The sequence below is a fragment of the Garra rufa genome, chromosome 21 (genome assembly GCF_049309525.1).
Source record: "Garra rufa chromosome 21, GarRuf1.0, whole genome shotgun sequence".
Taxonomy (NCBI): domain Eukaryota; kingdom Metazoa; phylum Chordata; class Actinopteri; order Cypriniformes; family Cyprinidae; genus Garra; species Garra rufa.
The window spans coordinates 10,802,912-10,829,795 of record NC_133381.1 but is presented as its reverse complement, the minus strand read 5'-3'; the positions used below and the strand labels follow the sequence as shown (position 1 = coordinate 10,829,795).

Sequence of the window (26,884 nt, the reverse complement as noted above, 5' to 3'; positions counted from 1 at the left end):
GCACAAACAACACATTGCATAATAGTTTTATTTCTGGATGAGGAAGAATAAACAAAAGTATTTTTATTTAATTTATAATAATGGAGTGTTGTTTTGTAAGTGTTAGTCTTTTTTTAGTGGGACTCATGATCATAATATAGACCTAACATTAAAATATATTTATATACGTAAGGTGCATAACAATAGAAACAAAAAAAGAGACATTTTTAGTGAGTTTTTGTTTTGGTTTAGGAAACTAGCTTACTCCTGAAGGACATAGGTAGGGAAACATTAACTCTATTCTCAAACACAATGTTGACAGATGACGTCACGTCGTGCCTTTTTTTTTTTTTTTTTTTACACCGTGTGAATGTGAATGTATGTGAGACGCGTTATAAAAGTGCAGCAACCCTCTTCTTCAATCACCCGAAAGCAGTCGAACATTTCCGAGGGAGTTACCTGTGCAGGCGCAAATTCATAAGGATTTAAAGCGTGTTGACAGATTTCTGATTTGAGGGAAACGCGGTGGTTTGCAGGTAGCTTACCTTGGGGAAAAGTTATCGACTGCTGGAAAGCGTTTGTGTTTATTGACCAGGATGAAACAATCCAAAAGTGCACTGGAATTGATTGACTTGAGCTTTCTGTCTGCTGAGGAAGAGGCAGCCATCCGTCAAGTGCTTTTGAGAGATGAAGATTTAAAACGATTGGAGAGTGGACGAGTCAGGTAGGAAATGGTTGCTTGACCCACACTGCAGTCTGCAAGACAGTTCGTGTGAAGCTGTATTAGTACAAGTACGCATGCTTACCACAGAAACCCAAGCACTTATGAAAGTTTTTAGGAAATTGCTGGTTATTTATTAATGTAAAATACATTTTTATTATAATGTATTTTATTTCATTTGATTAATAAAACAATTTATATATCTATTAATTTATTTATTTATTTGATTGTTGGCATTTTGTATACAGTCAAGCCCGAAATTATTCATACGCCTGCAAATTCTGACTTATAGTTACTTTTATTCAACCAGCAAGTGTTTTTTTTTTTTTTGACCGGAAATGACACAGCCTTCTCCCAACAGATAATAAGAAAAAGATATTTCTACGTTTTATTTACATTTGAACAAAAAGTGGCATGTCCAAAATTATTCATACCATTTGCAAACTGTCACAGTCTATGGGAAAATCCAAAGTTCTATACCATTCCAAATAGTCCAAGCTGTTCTAAAGCATCCTAATTACCCTGATTCATTGGGAACAGCTGTTTTAATCAACTCAACAGGTGAAAAACAGAAGATATCTGCTGTTGGTTTGTGGACCGTCATGGCTAAGACAAAGGAGCTCACTGAGGACCCACGACTGCGCATTGTGGCTGCTCACAAGTCAGGAAATGGCTATAAGACCATATTTAAATGTCTTGAAGTTCCAGTGGCTACAGTGCAAAGTATTATTAAAAAACACAAGACGTTCCGCACTGTGAAAAATCTGTGCTGGCCAGGAGGATAGTGAGAGAGGTAAAAAAGAATCCAAGGATCACCACCAAGACCATCCTGGCGAACATGGGCTCTCAAGGCAGAGAATCCAATGGACACTGCACACCGCTGGGTTCCATGGACGCAGACCAAGCAGGACACCACTTCTCCAGATAAGGCACACAAAAACCCGCTTAGCTTTTGCAAATGCTCACCTGGACAAAGAAGAAGACTTCTGGTCTTCTGTTTTATGGTCAGAGGAAACAAAAATTTAATTGTTTGGCCACATTGATGTAGCTTTCATTTGCCGTGAAAATGAGAAGCCTTCAACCCTAAGAACACCATCCCCACTGTCAAACATGGTGGTGGGAACCTAATGTTTTGGTGGTGTTTTTTAGCCAGTAGACCAGGGAACCACGGCACCATGAAAAAGGAGCAATACATTAAAATTCTCAACAACAACATCAGGCAGTCTGCAGAGAATCTTGGCCTTGGGCACCAGTGGACATTTCGGCACGACAACGACCCAAAACACACAGCAAAAGTGGTGAAAAAAAAATTGACATGCCACTTTTTGTTCAAATGTAAATAAAAGATGAGTAATATTTTTTGCACATCACCTTATCTTCTGGGAGATGTCTGTGTCATTTCTAATAACAAAAACTTGCTGGTTGAATAAAAGTAACTTTAAGTCAGAATTTCTGTTTGCTCAACATACTGTTTCGGCCATGTTGTTTCGGCGATAAAAGTCTTTCGGCCAAAAACCGAAAATGCACTTTTGGGCCGAACATTCAGTGCATCCCTAGTATGAATAATTTTGGGCTTGACTGTATCTAAACATGCTGGTATTTTAGAAGAATATTACAGTTCAAATACTTGAAAAATGCTTAACAGAAAATTGCAAAACAGTCAGCAGTGGTGTCAGTAGGCATTTTTTAGGGTGGCACATTAAAAATGTAAATATGTTGCTGCCATACTTCAGCTTGTTGTTATGATAAGCCAAGTGTGAGCATCTGTTGACCCATATTTAGTGAAAATAACATGTGTTGTGTTTTTGCTACAGTTGTCTCTGAGGGTTATGTGTGCTGCTTAAAAGGGATAGTTCATCCAAAATTGTAAATTCTGTCATTTACTCACCGTCAGGTTGTTACAAGCATAGAGGGTTTGCACTTACATCACGGTTTGATCAGTTACCTGGATGCTCAGCCGTATTCGTAATACATGGATGTAAACAACAACATTGATTCCACAGTTAATGTACTACTGAATATGTTGTTCTGCTAATTTATGTCTAGAAAATAATGTTTGGAAGATGCTAAATCATATAGAGAAGGACTCAGTAAGCAGGAAAGGGCCCAATAGTTCACAAACTAAAGTTAATAGATGGTAAGATATGTACAAGCGGTATTAATTAAGATTTTAGCCTAATATTTCACCTACCTGACTGGAAATTATAAGAACAAACACAATTGTTGTCAAGATTCTTGCCCTGGAAATCCTGGTTCAGTTTGGCCAACCACAAACGGCTATTGTTCCTCAGATATTTTGCACTCTTCTCCGTGATTTGTTATAACTTTTGGCAGTCTGTAGTACTTCAAATGTTTTTCCCGGTGTGACCTATTAGTACAGCCCAAAACATGACAATAATTTGTTGACTATCTTTCAATTTGTTATTGACATTCATTGCCACCAATATGGCTGATTAATGACGCGTTGTGAAAACACACTATTCTTAACATCGCATGTGTCAATAGTGACACCTGTGTTTTTATATGACATATCAGGAAACTGAGGCAGTCAGTCCCTGACCTTACACAGCTGAGGACTTTGACAGGTGAGTGGTTTGAGGAGCTCAAGGTCAAGCGGTATGGGCAGCAGGCGGATGTCACGACAGTGGTGCGGTCCTCTATGAGATGGAAGAAAACAGCAGGTATACAGGAGTTCATACCTTCTTTATTGAGCTAATGCTGTTATCTTTGAGTACACACACCACACCTGTCCAGCCATTTCAAACTTTTTGCAATCTCACTGAGTCATATATACAACGTACTAAGCCCTGCTTATGCACAGCATTGCCCTTCACTACTGCAACTGTAAAACTCCATTTGAAGTGAATTTAAACTAAGTGCATCTAGGAATCAAGCAGAGTTGAGTGTGTCAGAATTGATTACATTTGCTGTTTCTTTTTTAACTCAGCTTATAAACCCAACCCGTTCCTTAAGGATACAGTAGATGAGAACAAAAAGCATGAAAAGGAGGATCACAGCACACTGTCAAAGTAATAGCCTTTATTTTGTAGCACTTGAACTGTGAAACGCACTTTATTGTATTTTAGATGGATTTTCAGTATGTGACCCTGGACCACAAAACCAGTCATAAGGGTTAATTTTTTAAAATTGAGATTCATACATAATCTGAAAGCTGGATAAATAAGCTTTACATTGATGGGACAATATTTGGCCAGAATTACTATTTGAATATCTGGAATCTGAGGGTGGAACTTGATCTTAATATACTAATGTTTTTGGCATAAAAGAAAAATCGATAATTTTGACCCATACTATGCATTTTTGGCTATTGCTACAAATATACCCATGCTACTTAAAAATTGGTTTTGTGGTCCAGGGTCACTTTTTATGTGTCGCTTTTTAGTATATACTGTAGATTAATCTAGGACAGATATTGAATGTCTTTAATATTATGATTTTTTTCTGTCTACTGTAGTCCATCAGCTGACCCAAGATTAATTCACCCAGCCCTTATTAAAGAGGTTTGTCACGTATTCTATATTGTTTTTTTGTAAATACTTAGAAATGTAAAACCGGAATTTGAATATATTTTATTTTTATTTATTTACAGACTTATCATCGATTTACTGATGAGGACTTTATTGATGCTGGTGAGTTTTATTTACATGAATAACCATGGATTTTATTTTTAATATAAATTAATTATTGAGTAATCATGAATGCTTTGTACTGTATGAAATTACACCACCATTCAAATCTGGTGTGGGTAAGATTCTCAAAAGTTTTAAATATGACTCTTATGCTCACCGAGCCAACATTTATTTGACCCAAAATACTGTAAAAACAGTAATATTGTGAAATATTATTACAATTTGAAACAATGGTTTTCTATTTTAATATATGTTATCTTGTGACGCAAAGCTGAATTTTCAACATCATTACTCTAGGCTTCACATGATCCTGATTTGTTGCTCAAGAAACATTTTTTCTTTTCTTTTTTTTATATTGAAAAAATATCTTTTTTTTCTCAGGATTGTTGTTTTATTAAATTAAAACATGTTTCTTAAAGAAAAAAAACCCTGCTAACTCCAAACTTTTGAACGGTTGTGTACATTTGGAAAAAACAGTATTGTGTGAGTTTCATTTGGTGATGTTTTGGTCATATTTTCCAGTACAAATGATCTGTGTTTACAGAGGCTTCATCTGTTCCAAGAGTTTCTGGAAGAAAAGAAAAACTAAAAGCAGAACTCAATGGCAGTCATGTCCTCAATGCCACTGACCCAAAATGCAATTCATCAGAAGCACAACCCAAAGAGCTCTCTAGTGACCAAACAACAACTGTTTTTCCCTTCTTAAGTCCAGCTCATAACACTAAACCTGAAAGCAGCACCCCAAAACATGCACCTAATCCAGTGCCGAGGCGAAAAGTTTCACTTCCACCAGCTTTACGGAAAGACCAATCGTTTGAAGAGAACTGGGTCAAGATCTCTCTTGAACCGAATGCAGTGAAACCTGTGCACGATGAAAGCAAAAATGTTGGGCCTCAACAAAAAGAGGTAAAATTGATTGTTGAGAATACAGAGACCTTTACATCAAGTCCAAACACAGAGTCTCCATCTTTATTGCAAGTTGTATCTCACACTGAGCCTGAAGAGTTTAACCAAGATGTTTTTTTAGAAAGATGTTCATCGACTGAGTTTCACAACCAACCACAGACTTCCTTAGTTTTCACAAGTGGTGAGCCAGAATTGACTAGAGACTCAGATCATGAAGCTTCAGAGGAGGTGGACGAATCTACTAATGCTTTCCAAAATAGTACAAACAGAGATCAGCAGCGCTCAGTTGAATGTACGTTTAGAGAGTCTGAAAGCGATAAACTTGGTCCCTCAGACTCTGCTAATGAGCATGATAAGAGAACAGCGGTCTCCGGAGATGTTCTTAATGATGAGGCAAGTTCAGACAGGAAGGGAGGTGAAGGGAAAAATGTAAGCGCTGGTTTACTTGCTCAGACAGATACAGATCAAGTAGAAAGTGTAGCTGGTGTGGAACAAATCAATAAGCATTCCTCTGCTAAAAAAGCGTCCCAAAGTCAGTCATTAAAATGGGGGATTGAAATGGATTCTCATGAATTTCCCTCTGACACTCTGCAGGGGAAAGATGCTTCCAGTGATTCAGGTGATGACCGGCCAGTCGAAATGGAAAAGAAAACACCTAATAAAAATGAGCTGTTTCAGAATAAAACGGCTGATAGAAGTGCAGCTGATCAAGAAAAAACAAGTGCCAGTGACAAAACTGTGCAAAGATATCTTGATGCATATGAAGATAAAGAGAAGAATTTACGAAAAGACACCAACAAAATAAGCCAAGACTATCTCTCAATGACAGATGATGGGAAATTAGTGCGTGTTGGAAACGCTGGAGTGCAATTTAACACTAAACGTATCGACAAAACTGCTGTTGAACCAATTCAACCAGCTAAACCTACAAGTGAAGATGATGTTGGACTGGATCAAGGTTCTTTAGAAATGAAAGATGAGGAAGACAGAGCTGAATCTGAGCAGAAGATGAAGCCAGATATCCTACTAAGTGCTCTGGCAAGAGCTCAAAAGGCAAGGCCACCCGTCCTGCCGACGATCACAGTTCAGGAAACTAGAGATGAGACGGTTCCTACTATAATCATTGTGCCATCTGAATCTCCAGGTCCAACAGAAACTAAAGGTAAACGATTATGAGATCTAATGACTAGTGACTCTGGACAACAAAAACAGTTATAAGGGTCACTTATTTAAAATTTAGAGCTGAAAGCTGAATAAATAAGCTTTCCATTGATGTATTTGTTAGGATATAACAATATTTGGTCGAGATACGACTATTTAAAAATCTGAGGGTAAAAAAAAAAATCTAAATATCAAGAAAATATGCATTGCTAAGAAAAAAGTTCTTAGTAATGCATATTACTAATCTAAAAGTAAGTTTTGATATATTTCCGGTAGGAAATTTACAAAATATCTTCATGGAACATGATCTTTACTTAATATCCTAATGAGTTTTGGCATAAAGGAAAATCATTTTGACTAATACATTGTATTTTTGGCTATTGCTACAAATATACCCGTGCTACTCAAAGGAGAAGTTTACTTTCAGAACTAAAAATTTTAAGATAATCTACTCATCCTCTTTTCATCCAAGATGTTCACGTCTTTCTTTCTTCAGTCGCAAAGAAATTATGTTTTTTGAGGAAACCATTTCAGGATTTATATACTTATAATGGACTTCTATGGTGCCCCGAGTTTAAACTTCCAAAATGCAGTTTAAATGCAGCTTCAAACGATCCCAAATGCGGTTGTAAACGATCTTACCTTAAAAGATCGGTTATTTTCAAATATACCTCAAACCCTAACTGTAATAAATTGTATTTTTTTTATGAAAACAACTGATCGTTTTGTTAGATAAGACCCTTCTTCCTCGGCTGGGATTGTTTGAAGCTGCATTTAAACCGCATTTCAAAATTGAAATTGATTCAAAATTGGGGCACCATTGAAGTCCACTATATGAAGAAAAATCCTAAAATGTCTTTTTTAAAAACACAATTTCTTTACGACTGAAGAAAGAAAGACATTAATATCTTGGATGGCAAGAGGATGAGTAGGGGAGAGCGGGGGAAGTTGTCACACTTTTCACACTGTGTAACTTTTACTGAGCACCATACATCACAGTGTAATAAATGTCTTACCAAATGAAAGAAGGAAGTCTCGGGCACATATGATATATTCATCACATTTTCATATCTTATCTCATTACGGAGTTATAGACTGTTAAATGGAGAATGTGCACTTGTGACAATTTGCCCCATCGGCAGGTAAGTTGTCACACTAGATTATCTAAAAATAAGAACACAAATACTTTATTGTGATTATTGATTTTAATTGCTAACTTCAAACCAAAACTGTAAATATGAACAATTATGCCTAGAGAATTTGGAAAAAAACTATTATTTCAATCCAATACACATTTTAATCAAAACATTAAGTGCCAAGACAACTTTACTCTGAACTTTAAACTCAAATGTTCTCTGGCATGTACACAAATCCATGATAACTGAATGGAATGTTGCAAATAACTCGCTTAACATAATATGTTTAACCTCAGAACAAAACACATGCCCTGTATCTGATTAATCAGACTTATCTTCAGAGTCACAATTCTGGTGCAAGCATCATGGGCCCATTTGTTGCACTTTACGCATTTTACCCAGGTCTCTTCTGGACACTGTTTGAAAATGGCTCAACACAGACAAAGTGCAGAAGCACTTTTCATCATCTGATGATGACTCTTGTATAATTTTTCTTCTTTTACCTGCCTTGTTCTTCGTAGGTCCAGATCCCCCTCACTTCCCTTTCTTTTGAAACAGCTTTTTGCTAGATTCAGCCTTATTCTTTTCTATTTCTAGTTGCTGCTTCACTGGCGTGTCAGTAAGAATTGCTCATTTGTGTCGTTTTCTTCCTTTCCACATGTGACGACTTGCCGCAACCTACATGTATGCTAATGTTGGCTAAATGTCAGGGTCAGCTCAACATAGCACGTCAGCTAAAGTATCAAAAGACTTGTTACTGTCTCTTCTATTTTGTGCAAAATAATAATTTTTAACATCTATACCTAACAAAGTTGTACTGAAGAAAATTTAAAGTGATTTGTTTTTACTTTTTAGGTCAAAAAATGTAAAAATTGTGCTCACCTCAGATTAGAGCAGTGTTGACCACATTTGAACAGGAGGTTGACTACAGAAGAAGAAGCCACACAAAGTGGCTATTTCATTTTTGAGATAAAGCCTCTAGTATTGGAGTTATGAACAGTGTGACAACTTACCCCGCTCTCCGCTACATTATCTGTAATTTTTTGTTCTGGAAGTGAACTTCTCCTTTAAGACTTAGGTTTTGTGGTCCAGGGTCACATATTTGAGACTGATTCACCATTTTAGCTTGAAATCAGATTTCTGAAATGCCCTCAAGGCCTGATATTTGAGAAAGACACTCCCTGAATTGTATGTCTGTTCACTTAAGCTCAGGTTTAACCTGTTAGATTTCTCCCGGTAGATATACACAGATTCATATCTTATTTGAGCTTCATTCTTTGATATCTTTAGGACAAAAACACGGGGTGTCAGATCTAGAGGCTTTACTTCAGGGATCCATAGCTAAAACTCCTTCCTACACTGCAGATACTTGGGAGGTGAGCTACTGTTCATCCTGCAAATATACGGTTGCAGCACTTGAAATATAATTTCATCATTCCTTTTATCATCCACTGCAGTTGCTTGAGTGTCAAAAGCCACCTTTGCTGTTTATTTTGTTACAGGATGAAGGAGTTGATTCAGATGATGATGATAATACTTCACTGTCCAGCTGTGGGTCGGATCTCTCTAGCAGAAAAGGCTATTCGGCTAACGCATTGTCTCTTACTGATGTGAGCTTGACCTTGGTATTTTTAAAGATGTTTAGAGCCTAGTTTGACATTGCTTGTCTAAACTTGTCACTTATCTGATAAACAGTTTATTATAAGTAAATTTATGGATGAGCCAAAGTTGACTTGTTTGGGACGCACTATAAGGTCATAGCGGTTAAAGTAAATCAACAGATGTTTCTGCATATCAGACATCCAAAAGATAATCTAAACATTTGAAAACACACATTTGTTACATTTGCTGTCTACCACTGTCTTATGACACAAAGGGCTGTTGTGCTCCAGAGGGGCACGGGTTCAAGTACAGACTGCGTCATTTCCCAATCTCATATTCCCCTCTCTCTCCCACCCTTTCCTGTCATCATTCACATTCCTATCCAAGTACAAGATAATAAACGTCCAAAGTTAAAAAAGATGGTGTTCCAGAGATTTATCTATGTTCTTTTTTTTTAAAATCCCCCATAAGCGCACCGGTAGTTCACTGAGTGTGTACAGCGACGCAGGGGATTTTGGGAATGTGGAGGTGCAGGGCTCTGTGGAGTTTGCAGTGATGTACAGTCCTGTCGGAGAGCTCATCATCATGATCGAACAGTGCCAGGATCTGGCTATTGCTAATCCACGTAAACAACGCACTGACCCGTGAGTTCTAAACCTAAAAAATCAATAATATCAAAAAAATGAAGAAAAAAACTATAATCTAGCTGTCTATCTATCTTCAGCTATGTGAAGACCTACCTCTATCCAGACAAGTCACGTCGCAGCAAAAGGAAGACGTCCATTAAGAAACGGACTGTGAATCCAGTTTACGTTGAATCTCTGAGAGTATGTTTCTCTGTGACACTAAAGTATAATATCATCATATTTATATTCAGTGTTGGGAAGATTACTTTGAATACTTTTAATAGGTTAGAGATTACAAGTTAGCCTATTTAAAATGTAATAAGTAGTGTAAGTTTTTTAGATACTTTATTAATGTAACTGGTTACTTTTTGATTACTTTTCAAATTTTTTCTAAACATTTTGAAACATTTAAAGCAGACAGGGTTAACCTTGCAGTAAAACTCAACACTGATTACTGTCAGACTTGAATTCATATTATAATAATTTAATTTACACATTTAATTACAAATTTTTTTCTCAGTAACTGTAAAAATTACAGTTACACTACCTGTCAAGATTTTTGTTTTTTAAAGAAGTCTCTTCTGCTCATAAAGCCTGCATTTATTTGATCAAATTTTGAAATATTTTTACTATTTAAAATAACTGCTTTCTATTTGACTATATTTTAAAATGTAATTTATTCCTGTGATTTCAAAGCTGAATTTTTAGTATCATTACTCCAGTCACATGATCCTTCAAAAATCATTCTAATATTCTGATTTGCTGCTCAAAAAAACATTTATTATTATGTTGAATACAGCTGAATAGAATTTTTTCAGGTTTATGATGAATAGAAAGTTCAGAAGAACAGCATTTATCTGAAATATAATTTTTTTTTGTAACATTAACATTTGTAACATTTTTCATCACTTTATCAATTTAAAGAATTTAAATAAATTAATTATACTGACTCCAAGCTTTTGAATTGTATGGAGTATAATGTTACGAAAGCTTTTTATTTCAGATAAATGCTGATCTTTGAATCTTTCTATTCATCAAAAAATCCTGAAGACTGGATGAATGATGCTAAAAATTCAGCTTTCAAATCACAGGAATAAATTACACTTTAAAATATATTTAAATAGAAAACAGTTATTTTAAATAGTAAAAATACTTCAAAATGTTACTGTTTTTGCTGTACTTTGGATCAAATAAATGCAGGCTTGGTGAGCAGAAGAGGCTTCTTTAAAAAACATTAAAAATCTTGCTGTTCAAAAACTTTTGACTGGTAGTGTACATGTATTTTGTAATTAAAGGGGTCATCGGATGCAAAACTCACTTTTACATGTTGTTTGAACATTAATTATTGGCAATTGTACCTTAGACCCACCCTAACCTAACTGAAACAGTCCGACTTCAATATCCATTGTGTCGACTCAGGTGCAGGGGAAGACAAGAATGTCTCAGATTGAGCGATTGAGGTGTTCTGTTGTTGGGTGTAATAATGAACGCAGCAGTCGTCATTTACTCCCAACATCTGAGCCGCTGAAGACGCAGAGGATTACCGTTACTTTCGTTTTTGAAAGGAAAACGCCAATCCCGATCTACATATGCGTCTATGGTCGTGCAAATCATTTGTGATGCAGCTTCACCCACAGCAGAAGTGAGTAGAAGGGTTTTTTAATAATGTGTTGGTTAGCAGGTTTCGCAGCTAAATGCGGCTAAAGTAAACATTACGGCTCGTCATCCCACGGCAGAGAGGGGCGGGGCGAGCAGAGCTCATTAGCATTTTAAAGAAACATGCAACAGAATAGCTCGCTCTAAAAAGGGCTGATTTTGACAAGGTAAAAATAGTGTTTTTTACACTACCATTAAGTAAGGGATAATGTACAGGCAGCCGGTAGTTATCGCAGAAATAAGCCCCGACAGTGTGATCAGGACCTGACGCGAAGCGGAGGGTCTTGTATCACACTGAAGGGGCTTATTTCGCGATAACTACCGGCTGCCTGTACATTATCCCGCTTATTACATGGCTACTTGCCACATAAGGAAAAAACTGGACATGAATATGAATTTGAAACCTTTTATTGGCATATTTGTTTTAAATTAACATTTTTATCCTTCCGCGAAACGATATAGTACCACGTGACTAACATTCAAACTATGTACGTTAGTAAGACAATTTAAATAGATTAATGTCGAAATTTTCCATTGTTAAATGTGGTTGTCCAGTGTTTGTCACAAGATGGCGCCAAACGGTAATCTTTGTTGGCACGGAGGGATTTTAAACATACAAGTAGTACCGGCTATGCGTTATTACTTTGGAGCGGTGATTATTTGAAAAGAACGAACCTGCAAATGTCTCAACTGACCAATCAGAATCAAGCATTCCAAAGAGCTGTGTAATAAGACATTTTAACCAAAGTATGTTCTTATCATTAAGGCCCTAAAAAAAACATATCAGCTTGTGGAAAATGGGCATCCGAAGACCCCTTTAAATGATGTAATTCCGTTACATGTAACTACTCCCCAACACTGTTTATATTTAATATAACCTTGCATCTTATCTATACTCTAATTCTTTCAGTACAAAGTGAAGCGCGAAGAGTTGCCGGATAAGACTCTGAACCTGTCCGTGTGGCACAATGACTCCAGGGGGCGAAATGTGTTCCTGGGGCAGGTTGAGATCAACTTTAAGAGCTGGGACTGGGGACATGAGGCCCTCACCTGGTACAACCTACTGGCAAAGGTACGTTGTGTAAAATGATTTTGTGTTCAGAAACAGAGTCTGTACGTTCTGTAAGTTTAACCTAGCTCCTTTCTTTTGATTATAGACCACGGAAAATCAAGAATCGCAGGAGACTAATGGACTGTTATCAGTTTCACTGAAATATGTTCCTCCGGCCTCCGGTACAATTTTAAATTGATGGTTGCGCCTGTGTATTTAATACGATTCTGTATACCTAAGTTTAAAAATGTTGCTTGTGACAAGCAAGCTGTATTCGCTGTAAAACATGTTATTTGATTTCAGGTGGGTCGAAGAACAGCTCAGGGGAGATTCATGTATGGCTGCGCGAGGCTAAAGAATTACGTCGCCTGAAGCCTCAGGGAGTCGATTCTTTTGTGAAGTGGTAAGGGTGTGCCTATCATCTGTTACGGACGTGACTTTCAAAGCAGCTAAAGCCATTGTTCCATCCCTATCTCTCCCTCTCTCACGCTTCCTCTTTGTCATGTTTGAAGTGTCATGTTTTTTTTTTCTTTTTTTAAACTATCAAAATTACATAAGAAGAAATAATCCAGATGACCCTTTTCATTCATTTTGTTTGGTTTAGAGGACAAAAGTAAATACGGAACTAACTTCATCGTAACTCATTTTGCACATGGTCAGACAAATGTTTTAATACAGGGTTTTCCTGATGCAGTTTTAAACTGGCTGTTCTAGCACTTTATTTATTTACAGTATTTTAGATTTACATATACCAGTCAAAGTAAAGGTTTTTGGACAGTAATATTTCTAATATTTTTTTAAAGAAGTATTTTTACTATTTAAAATAACTGTTTTCTATTTGAATATATTTTAAAATGTAATTTATTCCTCTTTTCAATTTTCAGCATCGTTACTCCAGTCTTCAGTGTCACATGATCCTTCAGAAATCAATCTAATATGCTGATTTGCTGTTCAAGAAACATTTAATATTATTATTATTATTATCAATATTTAAAACAGTTGAGTACATTTTTTCAGGATTCTCTGATAAATAGAAAGATCCAAAGATCAGCATTTATCTGAAATAAAAAGCTTTTTGTAACATTATACACTATGCCATTCAAAAGCTTGCAGAAATGATAGAAATTAATACTTCTATTTGGCAAGGATGCTTTAAATTGATCAAAAGTGATGATAAAGACATTTATAATATTACAAATATTTATTTCTTAGATAAATGCTGTTCTTCTGAACTTTCTATTTATTAAAGAAACCTGAAAAAATTATACTTAGCTGTTTCCAACATAATAATAAATGTTCTTTGATGAGCAAATAAGAATATTAGAATGATTTCTGAAGGATCATGTGCCTAAAAATTAGCTTTGAAATCATAGGAATAAATTACATTTGAAAATATATTAAAATAGAAAACAATTATTTTAAATATGGTACAAATATTTTGAAATTTTACTGTTTTTGCTGTACTTCAGATCAAATAAATGCAGGCTTGGTGAGCAGAAGAGTGTTAAATGTTAAAAAATGTTAGTAAAAGTGTTAAAAATCAAAAAACTTTGACTGGTAGTGTATATTCTTAACCGGTGAGTTTCACTAATTAATTTTTTTGTCTCTTAGCTACATTTTACCAGATACCAGAAAGAAAAGCCGCCAGAAGACTCGCATTGTAAAAAAGACCCAGGATCCTGTGTATAACCATGCTATGGTGTATGATGGGTTCAAAACTGGCGAGGTCAGTGAGGCCTGCTGCGAATTGACTGTTTGGGATCACAACACGCTCGCCAATCAGTTTCTGGGAGGTCTGCGCCTCAGTCTCGGAACAGGTGACAAAAGCTCTTCCTTCACTGCTCCTGTATTTTGTACCTAATCTATTTTAAAAGCCCTGATCTAAAAGCTAAAAGGCAGGTTTCTTGAAGCCAGTGTCTCTCTTCACTTGCAGGACAGAGCTATGGCAAGAAAGTTGATTGGATGGATTCGATGGATGAGGAGATTCAAATATGGAAAAGAATGCTGGGCAATCCAAACAGTTGGGTTGAGGGAGAGCTTCCCCTGAGGTCCTCCATGACCCCGATGAAATGAACCTCCTGAAGTTGTGGTCTCGAATGTTTAGTTGTGAAAGAAAAACACTGTTGGTTCCAAAAACAAACCAAACATTTTCAATTAGCAAATCAGTTTCTTCATTTCAACCCTTCTCTCAATAAAAGATATTTTCTGCAACATATAAAAAGTATATTAAATTATACAGTTGAGGTCAAAAGTTTATATACATCATGCAGAATCTTAAAAATGTTAATATTTCACACAAAATGCATGTTATTTTTTATTTAGCACTGACATAAGATATTTCACAAAAAAAGACGTTTACATACACTTGATTATTACTGAATCTGAATGATCCACAGCTGTTTTTTTGTTTTGTTTAGTTTAGTTTAGTTTTGTTTAGTGATAGTTGTTCATGAGTCTCTTGTTTGACCTGAACAAGACCTTCAGGTCCCACAAATTCTTTGTTTTTTTCTGCATTTTTGTGTATTTTGTGTACTTTCCAACAATGACTGCATGGTTTTAAGATCCATCTTTTCACACTGAGGACAAATGAGGGACTCATATCCAACTATTACAGAAGGTTCAAATGAAAATGATGCATTAAGAGCAAGTTGTGTAAACTTTTGAACAGAACGAAGATCTGTACATTTTTCTTATTTTGCCTAAATATTATATTTTTTCACTTTAGTACTGCCCTTCAGAATCTACAAAAGATACTTACATGTTTCCCAAAGAAAACAAAGAAGACAAAATAAGTTCAATTTACCCTGATCTTCAAATTCAAAAAGTTTTTACCCCCAGCTCTTAATGCATTGTGTTTCCTTCTGGAGCATCAGTGAGCATTTGAACCTTCTGTAATAGTTGGATATTAGTTCCTCAGTTGTCCTCTGTGTGAAAAGATGGATCTCAAAATCATACAGTCATTGTTGAAAATGGTTCAAATACACAGAAATGCTGAAAAACCTAATAATTTGTGGGACTGGAAGGATTTTTCTGAAGAACAGCAAGCAGTCTAACTGTTCAGGAAAAAAAGAATCAAATGTATGTAAACTTTTGAAAAGGGCCATTTTTATAAATTCAACTATTATTTTCTCTTGTGGACTATATGTAAACATTTTATGTGAAATATCTTATTCAGGTCAGCACTAAAAAAACATGCATTTTGTATGACCCCTCTTATTTTGGTAAAATAATTCACATTTGGCAGATTCTGCAAGGTGTATGTAAACTTTTGACCTCAACTGTATGTTGAGAACTTAGTTTGAACATCAACTATGACTGTTAGCTATTGAGACTATGTAGTCAATCATGCTCAATCATATTAAATATCCATAGATGAATGTATTTGAAGAGAGATGATTGTTGTGATTCATTACAAAATAAAAAAAATAAAAATGTTTTCATGAATATACTTTTGTTTTGGTTTAAACTTCCAAGAGAACCATTCGAATTTTATGTCGTCTAATAACAGATGAGCTATAAAAGGCCTCAGCATTCTAAAGGCCTGGTTGCGTCTGTAGCATATAGTTGATTCTACAGCAGATGGCGGTATTTCACACTTTCATTACACTCCCTTATTCCAGGACATTTCCTCCCAAAAAAAATATATAACGGAGATGGAGAAGTTCTGAAAGTCCATAAGTTTGAGTCAGCTGACGTTTGACTTTACCACTTCTGACTCAGTCCCTCCGACACATGGGATGAGGGAACGGTCGCCGTAGGAGAACTCATTTTACATCGAATATTTTTGGGGAATTTAGTCTTGAAATGTGTTACAAAAGTTATCGCAACTGTCAAGAAGTTTGGCGTTTTTAACGACTTTCCAGGTAAGAAACAACTTATACAACATATTCAACACGTATTGGAGATATGATAAACCGTAAAAGCTAGTATGATACAAACGATACAGGCCTATTAGGTATTGTAAACATATTAGTATGTTTCTGTGGGCGATTTTTGTGTATTTTTGTTTGTTTATAGTCTAGATTCTTGTTTTTCGAAGTATATAGATTAAAATATTTCAGAAGGTTAAATCTGTGATTAAAAAGGATAAATGTTAAGCCTCAGAAGTTTGTGTATTTAAAAAAAAAATACTATGTATGTAATATTTTAACCATTTTGTACTGGTATTTGTGTTTTAGCATTTTTTGTTGTTCTAAATGTTATATAATTAAAAAAAACGCGTTTCTTTTAGGATAAATATCTGTTGAAAAGTCAGAAAACCCCAGAGCATTCATTTAGAAAGGGACCCAAGAACATTTCTGAAAATAAGCCAAAGACTTATGTTATTGTCTTTGGCAGTAACATGTGGAGCGGGGAGACCACTCGGATGTGTTTAACACTGGGCTTCATCTGTGTTTATAATACTCCTTGAATTTACTGTCTTTGTCAGCTTGAAGGTTGGCCATCTCCTGTCTAATCCAGAACATCTTTCATCATGGGTGACTGGAGCGCACTGGGAAAACTTCTTGACAAGGTCCAGGCATACTCCACGGCAGGAGGTAAAGTCTGGCTCTCCATCCTCTTCATCTTCCGGATCCTTGTGTTGGGAACCGCGGTGGAGTCCGCCTGGGGAGACGAGCAATCGGCGTTCAAGTGCAACACGCTGCAGCCCGGCTGCGAGAACGTCTGCTACGACAAGTCGTTCCCTATCTCCCATGTGCGCTTCTGGGTGCTGCAGATCATATTCGTGTCCATGCCAACTCTCCTGTACCTCAGCCATGTTGTGTTCCTTATACACAAGGAGGAGAAGTTGAATAAAAAGGAGGATAAATTAAGAGTCATCCAGAGCAAGGGAGGAGATGTGGATGTGCTCTTGAAGAAGATTGAAATTAAGAAGTTCAAGTACGGCCTGGAAGATCACGGGAAGATCAAAATGAGAGGAGGGATATTTTACACATACATAGTGAGCATCGTCTTAAAGTCCGTATTTGAAATCGTCTTCCTGTTAATTCAGTGGCATCTTTATGGATTCAAGCTGTCGGCCGTTTACACGTGTCAAAAGTTCCCTTGTCCACATAAAGTCGACTGCTTTCTGTCACGTCCCACCGAGAAGACTGTTTTTATCATTTTTATGTTAGTCGTGTCCCTCGTTTCTCTAGCTCTCAACGTCTTTGAGTTTTTCTATGTGATCTTCAAGAGGATGAAGGACCGTTTCAAAGAGTCAGAGAAAAATTTTGAAAGCGCCTGTAATATCAAACCCTGCCCAAGGAACCTATCCAGTTACGGGTATTACAACGACTGCTCGGCCCCCGTCCCTAATCTGGGCTACAATCTCGATACCGGCGATAAGTCCAACTCCTCTGACAATTACGACAAGCAGGCTAATGAGCAAAACTGGACTAATTACAGTACAGAACAGAACCAGCTGGGTCACACCCAGCGCTTTCCATATCCAGAGAAAGTGACTCTTGGGAAGGATCTTCTGCTGCTCAAAGAGCTTGAACCTCGACCCAGTAGTCGAGCGAGCAGCCGGGCCAGACCCGATGATCTTGACATCTAGCAGAAGCCTCAAACACAGGCCCCATGGACAATTTCTACCTTATAGTTTTTTGTTCAAAGTAAACTATATTTATGAGCCGTAATTGTGACAATGTAAATACTTTCACAGGTTTGCTCTGAAATAAATGTTTAATACAGTATATGGGTAGTTGATGCATATGTGTTCATACATTTTCTTTACATCAGCATCAAGGTTTTAGGTTATGTAAAATGAAAATTTAAAATATTAAGTTTTCACCATTTTAAAGGTTGTATCAGCGATTTCTAGCCTAAAACATAAAGTGTCAATTTCAGCTGACCTTTCTTCACGATCCGCTCGCTGCCTGCCCCATAAATTGTCTGTGAAAAAAAACGCGTCTCTCTGGTCAGCCTAGGGTCCGAGATATGCCAAAAAAACAATCGGCACTACCAACCTTTCCACAGATAAACAAACAGTGTTCCAACCAATCAGCGTCAGGGGTTTGGTGTTGTGGACTTTCGCTCCGCCTCCCTCACATCCCTGCACCAGTAGAAAAGTCCACAACACCAAACCCCTGACGCTGATTGGTTGGAACACTGTTTGTTTATGTGTGGAAAGGTTGGTAGTGCCGATTGTTTTTTTGGCATATCTCGGACCCTAGGCTGACCAGAGAGACGCGGTTTTTTCACAGACAATTTATGGGGCAGGCAGCGAGTGGATCGTGATGAAAGGTCAGCTGAATTTGACACTTTATGTTTCAGGCTAGAAATCGCTGATACAACCTTTAAGCACCATTTTGGTTTCACAAGTTAGTTTTAAATGCTGCAAATATTTCAAATTGTCTCTCTAGTTTATGAAATCATACAACTTTATAGATAATAGAGATGTCACAATACCAAAAATCTCACGATGATATGACAAATTAAAATTTTGCGCATTTTCAAGTTAAAATATATTATCTAGCGCGTTTTTGAGAGTTCAAAATTAAGAGCTCCAACTCGTGTTAGTAACGAAGAAAACTTAAGTCAGAAAAAGTCAGTGAGTTGACTTGTACTTGAACTTTAATAGGCACTCGACCCTCTTTTAATTTGTGGTATACTGTCTCAGTCTAAATTACATTAACACTGGTGTTTTAGGAAGCCAAACAAACTAGAATATAATAATAATAACAACAATTTTAAATTATTGTTATTCATATGACAGTAATAGCCATATATTGTAAAAGAATTGCACTGTAAGATAAATGAAAATGAATATTTCATAAGTATATTATTTTTGCTACATTCACTACAGTAAGGAAATTACAATACTTCTTTCGTAATTTCTCACTTGAAAGAGATGTTTTCAATTTGGACTGCAGTAACGTTACCCATTTAAACTGCTAGTTGTCAGCAATTTAAAGTTTTTATTTTGACGGAAATGGCAGTAGAGCGTTTATTTTGAAGGAAAACTCCAGCTTCATTGGAAACAGGCTTACAAAAACATGTCTCACTACAAATCTAGTGAAATGCTGTAATCATCTGCTGGAAAAATTAACGTTCAGAGGTGCAGTTAAACACCGATCACAAGCTGATGGCGTGAATGAAGTGCATGCATTGTTTTGAAATGTGCAGTGAAAATAAGACTTTTTGTGCTTTCGGTTTTAGTTTGTTTGACAGATACTACTTCAAAGCATAATGGCCCAAAACACAACTTTAAGGACCCTTTTATGTTATAAAAAGAAGTTTAAATATTTTAAAAACTACAGTTTTTATCCGGAAGACCTGTCGTTTCATATCGCCATGTGACTACGATAATATAGAGAAAGATTTGCTATCGCGATACTGCAATATTGATAGTGCCCCTAATAGATAATAATTAAAAATGCAGCTTCAGAGGGCTCTAAACAATCACAGCCGAGGAAAGAAGGATCTTATCTAGCAAAATGATTATTTTCTAAAAATAATACCATTTATCTACTTTTTAACCTCAAATGCTCGTGTTGTAGCTCTGTGCGTACTCTGTGTAGAGATTATATTAGATATAAATTGTAAATGTTTTTAGAAAATAACTGTTTATTTGGATGGATAAGACCCTTCTTCCTCGACTGGGATCATTTAGAGCCTTTTGAAGCTGCATTTAAACTGCTTTTTGAAAGTTCAAACTCGGGGGCACCATAGAAGTCCATTATATGGAGAAAATGTCTTTATGACTGAAGAAAGAAAGACATGAACATCTTAGATGACAAGGGGGTGAGTGCATTATATGTACATTTTTGTTCCAAAAGTGAACTACTCCTTTAACTAATGTTAACAAAAGTACTTGATGTACTAAAATCGGAGGAAAAACTGATTGCAAAAACTAGAAAATATAAAAACTATAATAGTATCGCAACGATAATAAAAAAAGACACTTATTTTAACTTCCAAAAAGTATTTAATGTCTACTACCCATATGCAGTTTAAATACAGCAAAGCTTTCATATTTTTCAGGGGAAAAAAGTGAAATCAAGTTAGATGTTCAATGTTTTGCAGCACAAGTCTTATCTAGTTTAAACCTACTGGAATAAATTAAGATCATTCATTCTACTCCAGCAGGAACTTTACATGAACATTCTTTTTTCCATTCTTTTTTTTCCAACAGCGTTTTTCCATTGCGGGAAGTAAGCCAGAGCGTATAAATGGAGCACTGTTTTCTGGAAACTTTACAGTAACTGTACATAGTCTTGTGCACTGGGCCAGTAAAGACCAATGTCAAGCCACCTGACTGCTTATCAGCGCAAAGTGTTAAGTGTTGACATAAATGTTGGTTAACATATTCAGATAAGTGGCAAATTGACTCCCTCTGACTGACAAATGAAAGCCTTAAAACAAGTCTGAAATTAAAACGAGTTAATTAGATTCAACTTTTTCCTCTGTTCTCAGAGTTTCCTATTTATTCAAAGGACTAAATGAAAACACATGCTTTCACTCAAGTCTGCCAGCCACATGTGGCTGAGCAAAGAGGCAAAAAACCCTGTGAACTGTGTATGTGTACTTTACTCTGACATGGGTGTTAGTCAAATTTGAGCTATGCGCATCAATGACATGATGCAGTCACGTACAATAGCAGAAAGTAAATATTTGCCATTTACTATTGTATGTAAAAAATATTGCACATTATCAAAAGCTGAATATAAGCAAGAATTGTTGCCATTTCTTGCATTCCTCATTTGGATGACCAAATGTGACCTAATGAAATGTGCCCCTTGTAAACCTGAATGTTCTTCAGTCATGAAATGAGACTTTGAAGGAGGTTTAATAACTAAGTAAACGCTGGTTTAGTTTTCAACCAAAACTCTGCCTCAAACTGGTTCACGCTTGATAGTCTAGATGAAACGACACCACCAAAAGTAAAATGTTTAAAAGTGTTTAGCATGATTGTTCCAAATCTGATAAATGCATCACTGTTTGTCATCAGTAATTCTGGTTATGTTATTCAGATTGTGTTATTCTGGTTATTTTATTCAGATTATTTGTCAATCCATCATTCATCCACTACACAAGGCATAGACATTTGAGTTCAAATGTTTACATACACCTTGTAGAATATTACAAATGTAAATTATTTAATCAAAATAAGAGGGATGATTCAAAATATATGTTGTTTTTTCATTTAGTATTGACCTGAATAAGATATTTCACATAAAAGACTTTTACATATAGTGCACAAGAAAAAATAGTAGTTAATTATAAAATGACCCTGTTCAAAAGTTTGCATACACTTGATTCTTAATACTGTGTTGTTACCTGAATGATCCACAGTTGTGTTTTTGTTTAGTGATAGTTGTTCATGATTCCCATGCTTGTCTCAAACAGTTTAACTGCCCACTGTTCTTCAGAAAAATCCTTCAGGTCCCACAATTTTTTTTTTTTTTTTTTTTTAGAATTTTTGTGTATTTGAACCCTTTCCAACAACGATTGTATGATTTTGAGATCCGTCTTTTCACACTGAGAACAACCGAGGGACTCATATACAACTATTACAGAAGGTTCAAACACTCACTGATGCTCCAGAAGGAAAGACAATGCATTAAGAGCCGGGGGTGAAAACTTTTAAACAGAATAAGAATGTGTACATTTTTCTTATTTTGCCTAAATATCATATATATCATATTTTTTTCATTTTGTGTTTACATTCAGAAGCAACTTACTTTGTTTCCCAGAAGACAAAATAAGTTATATTTACTCTTCTTCAAATTCAAAAAGTTTTGCATATGCATAAGTTGCATAGTTGCAAGTTGCATAATGCATAGTTTTTCCTTCTGGAGCATCAGTGAGCATTTGAACCTATACAAAAATGCTGAAAAACCAAAGAATTTGTGGGACCTGAAGGATTTTTCTGAAGAACAGTGGGCAGTTTAACTGTTCAGGACAAACAAGAGATTCATGAACAACTAACACTAAACCAAACTGTTGAACAGGGTCATTTTTATAAATTCAACTATTATTTTCTCTTGTGGACTATATGTAAACATCTTTTATGTGAAATATCGTACACAGGTCATGCATGTTGTATGATCCCTCTTACTTTTGGTAAAATAATTAACATTTTGCAGATTCTGCAAGGTATAATATGTAATGTTTTGACCTTAACTGTATAACATTAAAACTAAAAATCTAAATGTCCTATGTTTTCAATCTTTGTAAGGCCTGTATGATCTTTAAATGTCAAGATGTTTCCAGTGAAATTGTCAAAAACGTTAAAACCTATTTTTGTTTAAATTCCATTTTAGGTTCAAAATAGAAACTTAAAAAGCACACAGCACAGCCAAGCTCATCTTTTACTCTCGCTTGGCTGCCTGCAAGATCTGAGGCGGCCGGACATACCTTTCAGCCTGCCAGTTTAATTGAAAACAGCAGGGTCTAGTTCTGTTAGTTCAGAACATTCTGCCATACCGATTACATTATCGTATACCATAGCATAAATCTGTGGTGTCTAATTGTGTGTGACTTTATGGAATAGCACATGTTTAATATCCCCCTTGCATACATAGCAGGACCACATACTGTGTCTAAAAATAAACATTTTGTTCTCAGTGCCCTGGGGTAGCGTTTTTGAAGTAGTACTTAAAGGCTTTTGTCTCGGTCTGTTAGGTGAATTTTACATGGCATTAACATCAATCACTTTAATTACATGAAATATTCACACAACACCCAAAAGCTCCATGGTTACATTCAGGCCTCCTCCTTGGCGATGTATTTGGACAAACAAGGGAGTGGTTATAGGCCTTATGGTTTGTGGTGACACTGAGGTTTATGCAGCAGCCCAGCAAACATTTGGACGTGTAATGACCGTTGAAAAGACGTCCGTCCGACACGTCCCGTCATGGTTGAAAAACAGTTCCAAAATGGAAGTTGAACCGACGTCTTTTCTGGCCGTGAATTCCACGTCTCTTCAGCGCGTCCATGGACGTCAGAATTAGTCTTCTTCTGGATGTTTATGTGGTGTGTTTATGCATAAGTGTAGGCATATAAGCCTGCATATAAAATAATCATACACTAATTGTGTTAAATCGTAAACAGGCGATTTTGACGTTTACACATCTAAACTCGACAAAGGTTCTAAAAAGGGCCAAAATCGGCCCAGTCATACCGAAACCTCTAGATAGAACACGTTATAATCACGTGTAGATCAAACAACACATTACTTTACTTATACATTTAAGTACTTAATATAATTAACTGCATCTGAATATAAGGTTAAGGTTTGATACATGCAATTATGCATAATTTATAGTTATTACAGTAACTACATGTAACAAGGTCACTGTAAAATAAAGTGTTATATTATTAACATTTTAGTAGTTCATTACAAATGATCAAAGATAACGGGATGAACTAAAGTCACAATTTATTTATCACATTTATTTTATGGTTTTAATACAAATTCACCTGGGAAACAGGAAAAATTAACATGTTCATCACGAAACAAATTCAGTTTCATAACAAAATTTAAGGAATTGAGCTGTCACAAATATCTCCCACATCTTTTTCACCCGAAAACTTATTTTTTATAACCCCCACCCCCCGCTCTTCCTGGAGCATGTTTTAGATGTTCTGCCATAGCGCCATCAATTTCCGATTCCGTTGAATTGGGGTTCCACCTCTTCACAGCATCTGAGGGAAGAAAATATGAATGTAAAAAGCAAAAAGTTAAACAAGCACTTATTTTTAAAGTGTTTTTATCTATCAAACTAATTGTACAATGCAGTCGAACAAGACTTTTCCCATCCATTTCATGAACACATTAACCTGTGATATGAGTAACATGAGAACATTATATTTTAGTGGATTTCTCTGACACTCTACATGTCACAGTATTGAGAGCTTCTCTGAGATACCAAATGATTGAATGTTTCACCAGGACCACTCCCTCTCCTTAGTCTTCAAAAAGTCTAAAAGTAATGTAGTGACACTCTTATGGAAATAAGATAATTTGTAATTATTTAAATTTGTCTAATTTTTAAACTGTGTGTCATGAATCAACATCTCAGAAAAATGTTATGCATTTCAAAACAAAGTGATGACTTAACCACATATGAGAACACCGGGACTAAAACATGTTAATTATGCATTTGGACATTTCTGATAAAAACAGGTCTTTTAAATAAGACACAAGGAACATACGATGTGTCACAAATTACCTTGTATTATATTATATAAAGGTGTAGCCTTGAATGCAGCCTTTTCCAGCTGGCCACCACCCTGCATGTTGAATTTTGCCATTAAGGCATTTGACATGATTCTGCGAAATAAACGATTCAGTCATAATATTAAAATGCATTGATCAGTATCACAAATTAGCAGTACTGTGCAGCTTGCCAATTGCATGCAGTGTTAAAACATACACTTTCACAACCACTCTCTATCATGTAATAAGTGCTCTATCCCTATCCAAAGTTTTTGTGACAAGTAATGACTCATTCATTTCTTACACTAACATTATGTTTTTATATCTTGTTTTAAGTCCTACGAACAACCTGATTTAGCACAGACATTACAACTTCAACACAAAAACAGGCAATTATATAAGTAGATATAGTGTGTGACAGAATTATAGTATTACCAAAGGTTGAGGTTATTATTGTGGATACTGTTACTATTGTCATTTTTTTCTGAAATACGACACAGCAAAACACACAAACAATGCTAGGTAAATACATACCTGTTCATACACAGTCTCTGACTGACATTCGGCCAACTCTGGACAGTTGCTGAACCTAAAAGTGACACCACAATCAAAATAATGTAATAATGTTTTGAAAACTCAAGAGCAAGACAGAATTGACAGCAAACAAAAACAATGGTATCGATATTGGCATTAGATTATCGATAAACAACTACTTGTACCTCTAATAAAAGATTTACAAACTGACTGTTTGCAAACTTTGCTTTAATGAATTTCCCATAAATGGCCTGCGTTTCAAACACCATATAATATTCCTTACTTGCTGATGGCATGGGGTAATTATCTGGTTCCACCTATTTGAAATTGTAAAACACCAAGGCAGGCTCCACTGTCCCCTCGGATTCTGAGCTGCTGTCCTCTTCCGCTAAGGCATCAACTCTTGCCTTTCGACATCTCCACTTTCTTTGATAGTCAGAGGACATGTTTAGCAAATCTGAAATTACAAAATACTTTTAAAGCACTTATTGAAGTCAGCCATGCTCAAATTAATTTACAGATTTCAGGGAATTATTCCTGAGCTGCTCCTACAGTTTTAACATATCACAGTCTTTCATTGCATTTATTTTCAGAAATAAACTTTCAGAATGCTACATCTGAGTAGTACTTTTTAATTTAATCTTTAAACATGTTTAATCAACTGATGTGCTCTTATGTGCTGCATGTCACTGATATCAAAGTACATATATACATTTAACTATTGTTTTTTTTTCCTTTTATAGCTTGCCTAATAATAAAGAAATTATATATATATATATATATATATATATATATATATATATATATATATATATATGCCACAGATGAGTTTCTTTTTAGGGTTAAAAAAGACCATAGCATTAAACATTACCTTTTAGCATACTAGCTAACTTTAGCCCAAGTTAATTTAACTTGACAGTGTGCTTATACTTGCTTTTGGTTCCTCCGAGTAAAACAAGTAAAAATAAAATACATTAATAAAATACCTCAAAATGTACTTACCCATCGGTGAATTTTTAATGATTTGTAAACTCAAAAAACTCTCTCCTCGTGTAAGTTACGGCTCACTCCTCTTCTTCTGGTGTTTTTGGCGATTTTGCCAAACCAGCATAAAAAGATGCATTACCGCCACCTATTGATCTGGAATTTTGAGTATACAAACTGTCATATCTCGAGATAATCTGCTATAGAGATACCATATCGCGAGATTTGTAACAACATCTTGGCAGCAGTTTTTGCATCCAGCTCAGACTTTAAATTGTGACTTTATGAATAACTTATGTATATAGCCTATATATATTTAATCATTAAAAACGAAATAATTAAATCATATTGTAATGTATGGGAAACTGGTGGAATAATGGGTAAATGCAGTGATTTCACACTTAACTACAAGCAATTTGTGAATAGAATTTGACATAAAACAAGATGTAAAACAAATGGAAGTTTTTTAAATAAAGATTTCCGTGCTGGTTTGCATGGGTCTTACTAAACGTTTAAAGGACGTCAGTGGACGTCTATTAACAACCTCTTAAGAAACTACTTTGGGCACTTAAATTAATTATGTAGTATGCCAATGTGAATGTGAATGTAAGCACAATTGCTTTTGCATATTTCATAAGGATTTTATAGAGGTTGACGATGGACTATAAATGCACGTGTAAAAGACGTCACCTGCTGGACGTCCTTTCATAACCGAATCACAACCGGGTAT

The 26,884-nt window shown here is 35.8% G+C and overlaps 2 protein-coding genes and 1 long non-coding RNA gene across 4 annotated transcripts; 2 read left to right on the top strand and 1 right to left on the bottom strand.

Moving 5' to 3' along the window:
- Window positions 1-357: 357 nt before the first annotated feature.
- Window positions 358-15,932, top strand: LOC141295280 (synaptotagmin-like protein 2). Of its 2 annotated transcripts, XM_073826491.1 has the most exons (16): window positions 358-703; window positions 3,236-3,381; window positions 3,648-3,729; window positions 4,176-4,221; window positions 4,311-4,350; window positions 4,895-5,256; window positions 5,851-6,418; window positions 8,844-8,929; window positions 9,056-9,163; window positions 9,627-9,799; window positions 9,880-9,982; window positions 12,348-12,509; window positions 12,595-12,670; window positions 12,792-12,891; window positions 14,100-14,305; window positions 14,422-15,932. In XM_073826491.1, exons 1-16 carry the CDS (start codon window positions 576-578, stop codon window positions 14,559-14,561), a joined length of 2,526 nt encoding a protein of 841 aa, XP_073682592.1. In that variant the 5' UTR covers window positions 358-575; the 3' UTR covers window positions 14,562-15,932. The 2 variants fall into 2 exon arrangements, with proteins under 2 accessions (XP_073682592.1, XP_073682591.1); XM_073826490.1 differs by having other exon boundaries at window positions 4,895-6,418.
- A 40-nt stretch (window positions 15,933-15,972) lies between these two features.
- On the top strand, window positions 15,973-18,062 carry gja1a (gap junction protein alpha 1a). Its single transcript, XM_073826492.1, has 2 exons — window positions 15,973-16,351; window positions 16,918-18,062. Exon 2 carries the CDS (start codon window positions 16,963-16,965, stop codon window positions 18,025-18,027), a length of 1,065 nt encoding a protein of 354 aa, XP_073682593.1. The 5' UTR covers window positions 15,973-16,351; window positions 16,918-16,962; the 3' UTR covers window positions 18,028-18,062.
- Window positions 18,063-24,063: 6,001 nt separating this feature from the next.
- LOC141295284 (uncharacterized) lies at window positions 24,064-25,671 on the bottom strand. The gene is made up of 4 exons (XR_012341035.1): window positions 25,454-25,671; window positions 25,171-25,225; window positions 24,650-24,750; window positions 24,064-24,122 (listed from the first exon to the last, which is right to left on the bottom strand). It is a non-coding gene; the product is annotated as an uncharacterized lncRNA (long non-coding RNA).
- Window positions 25,672-26,884: the final 1,213 nt, after the last annotated feature.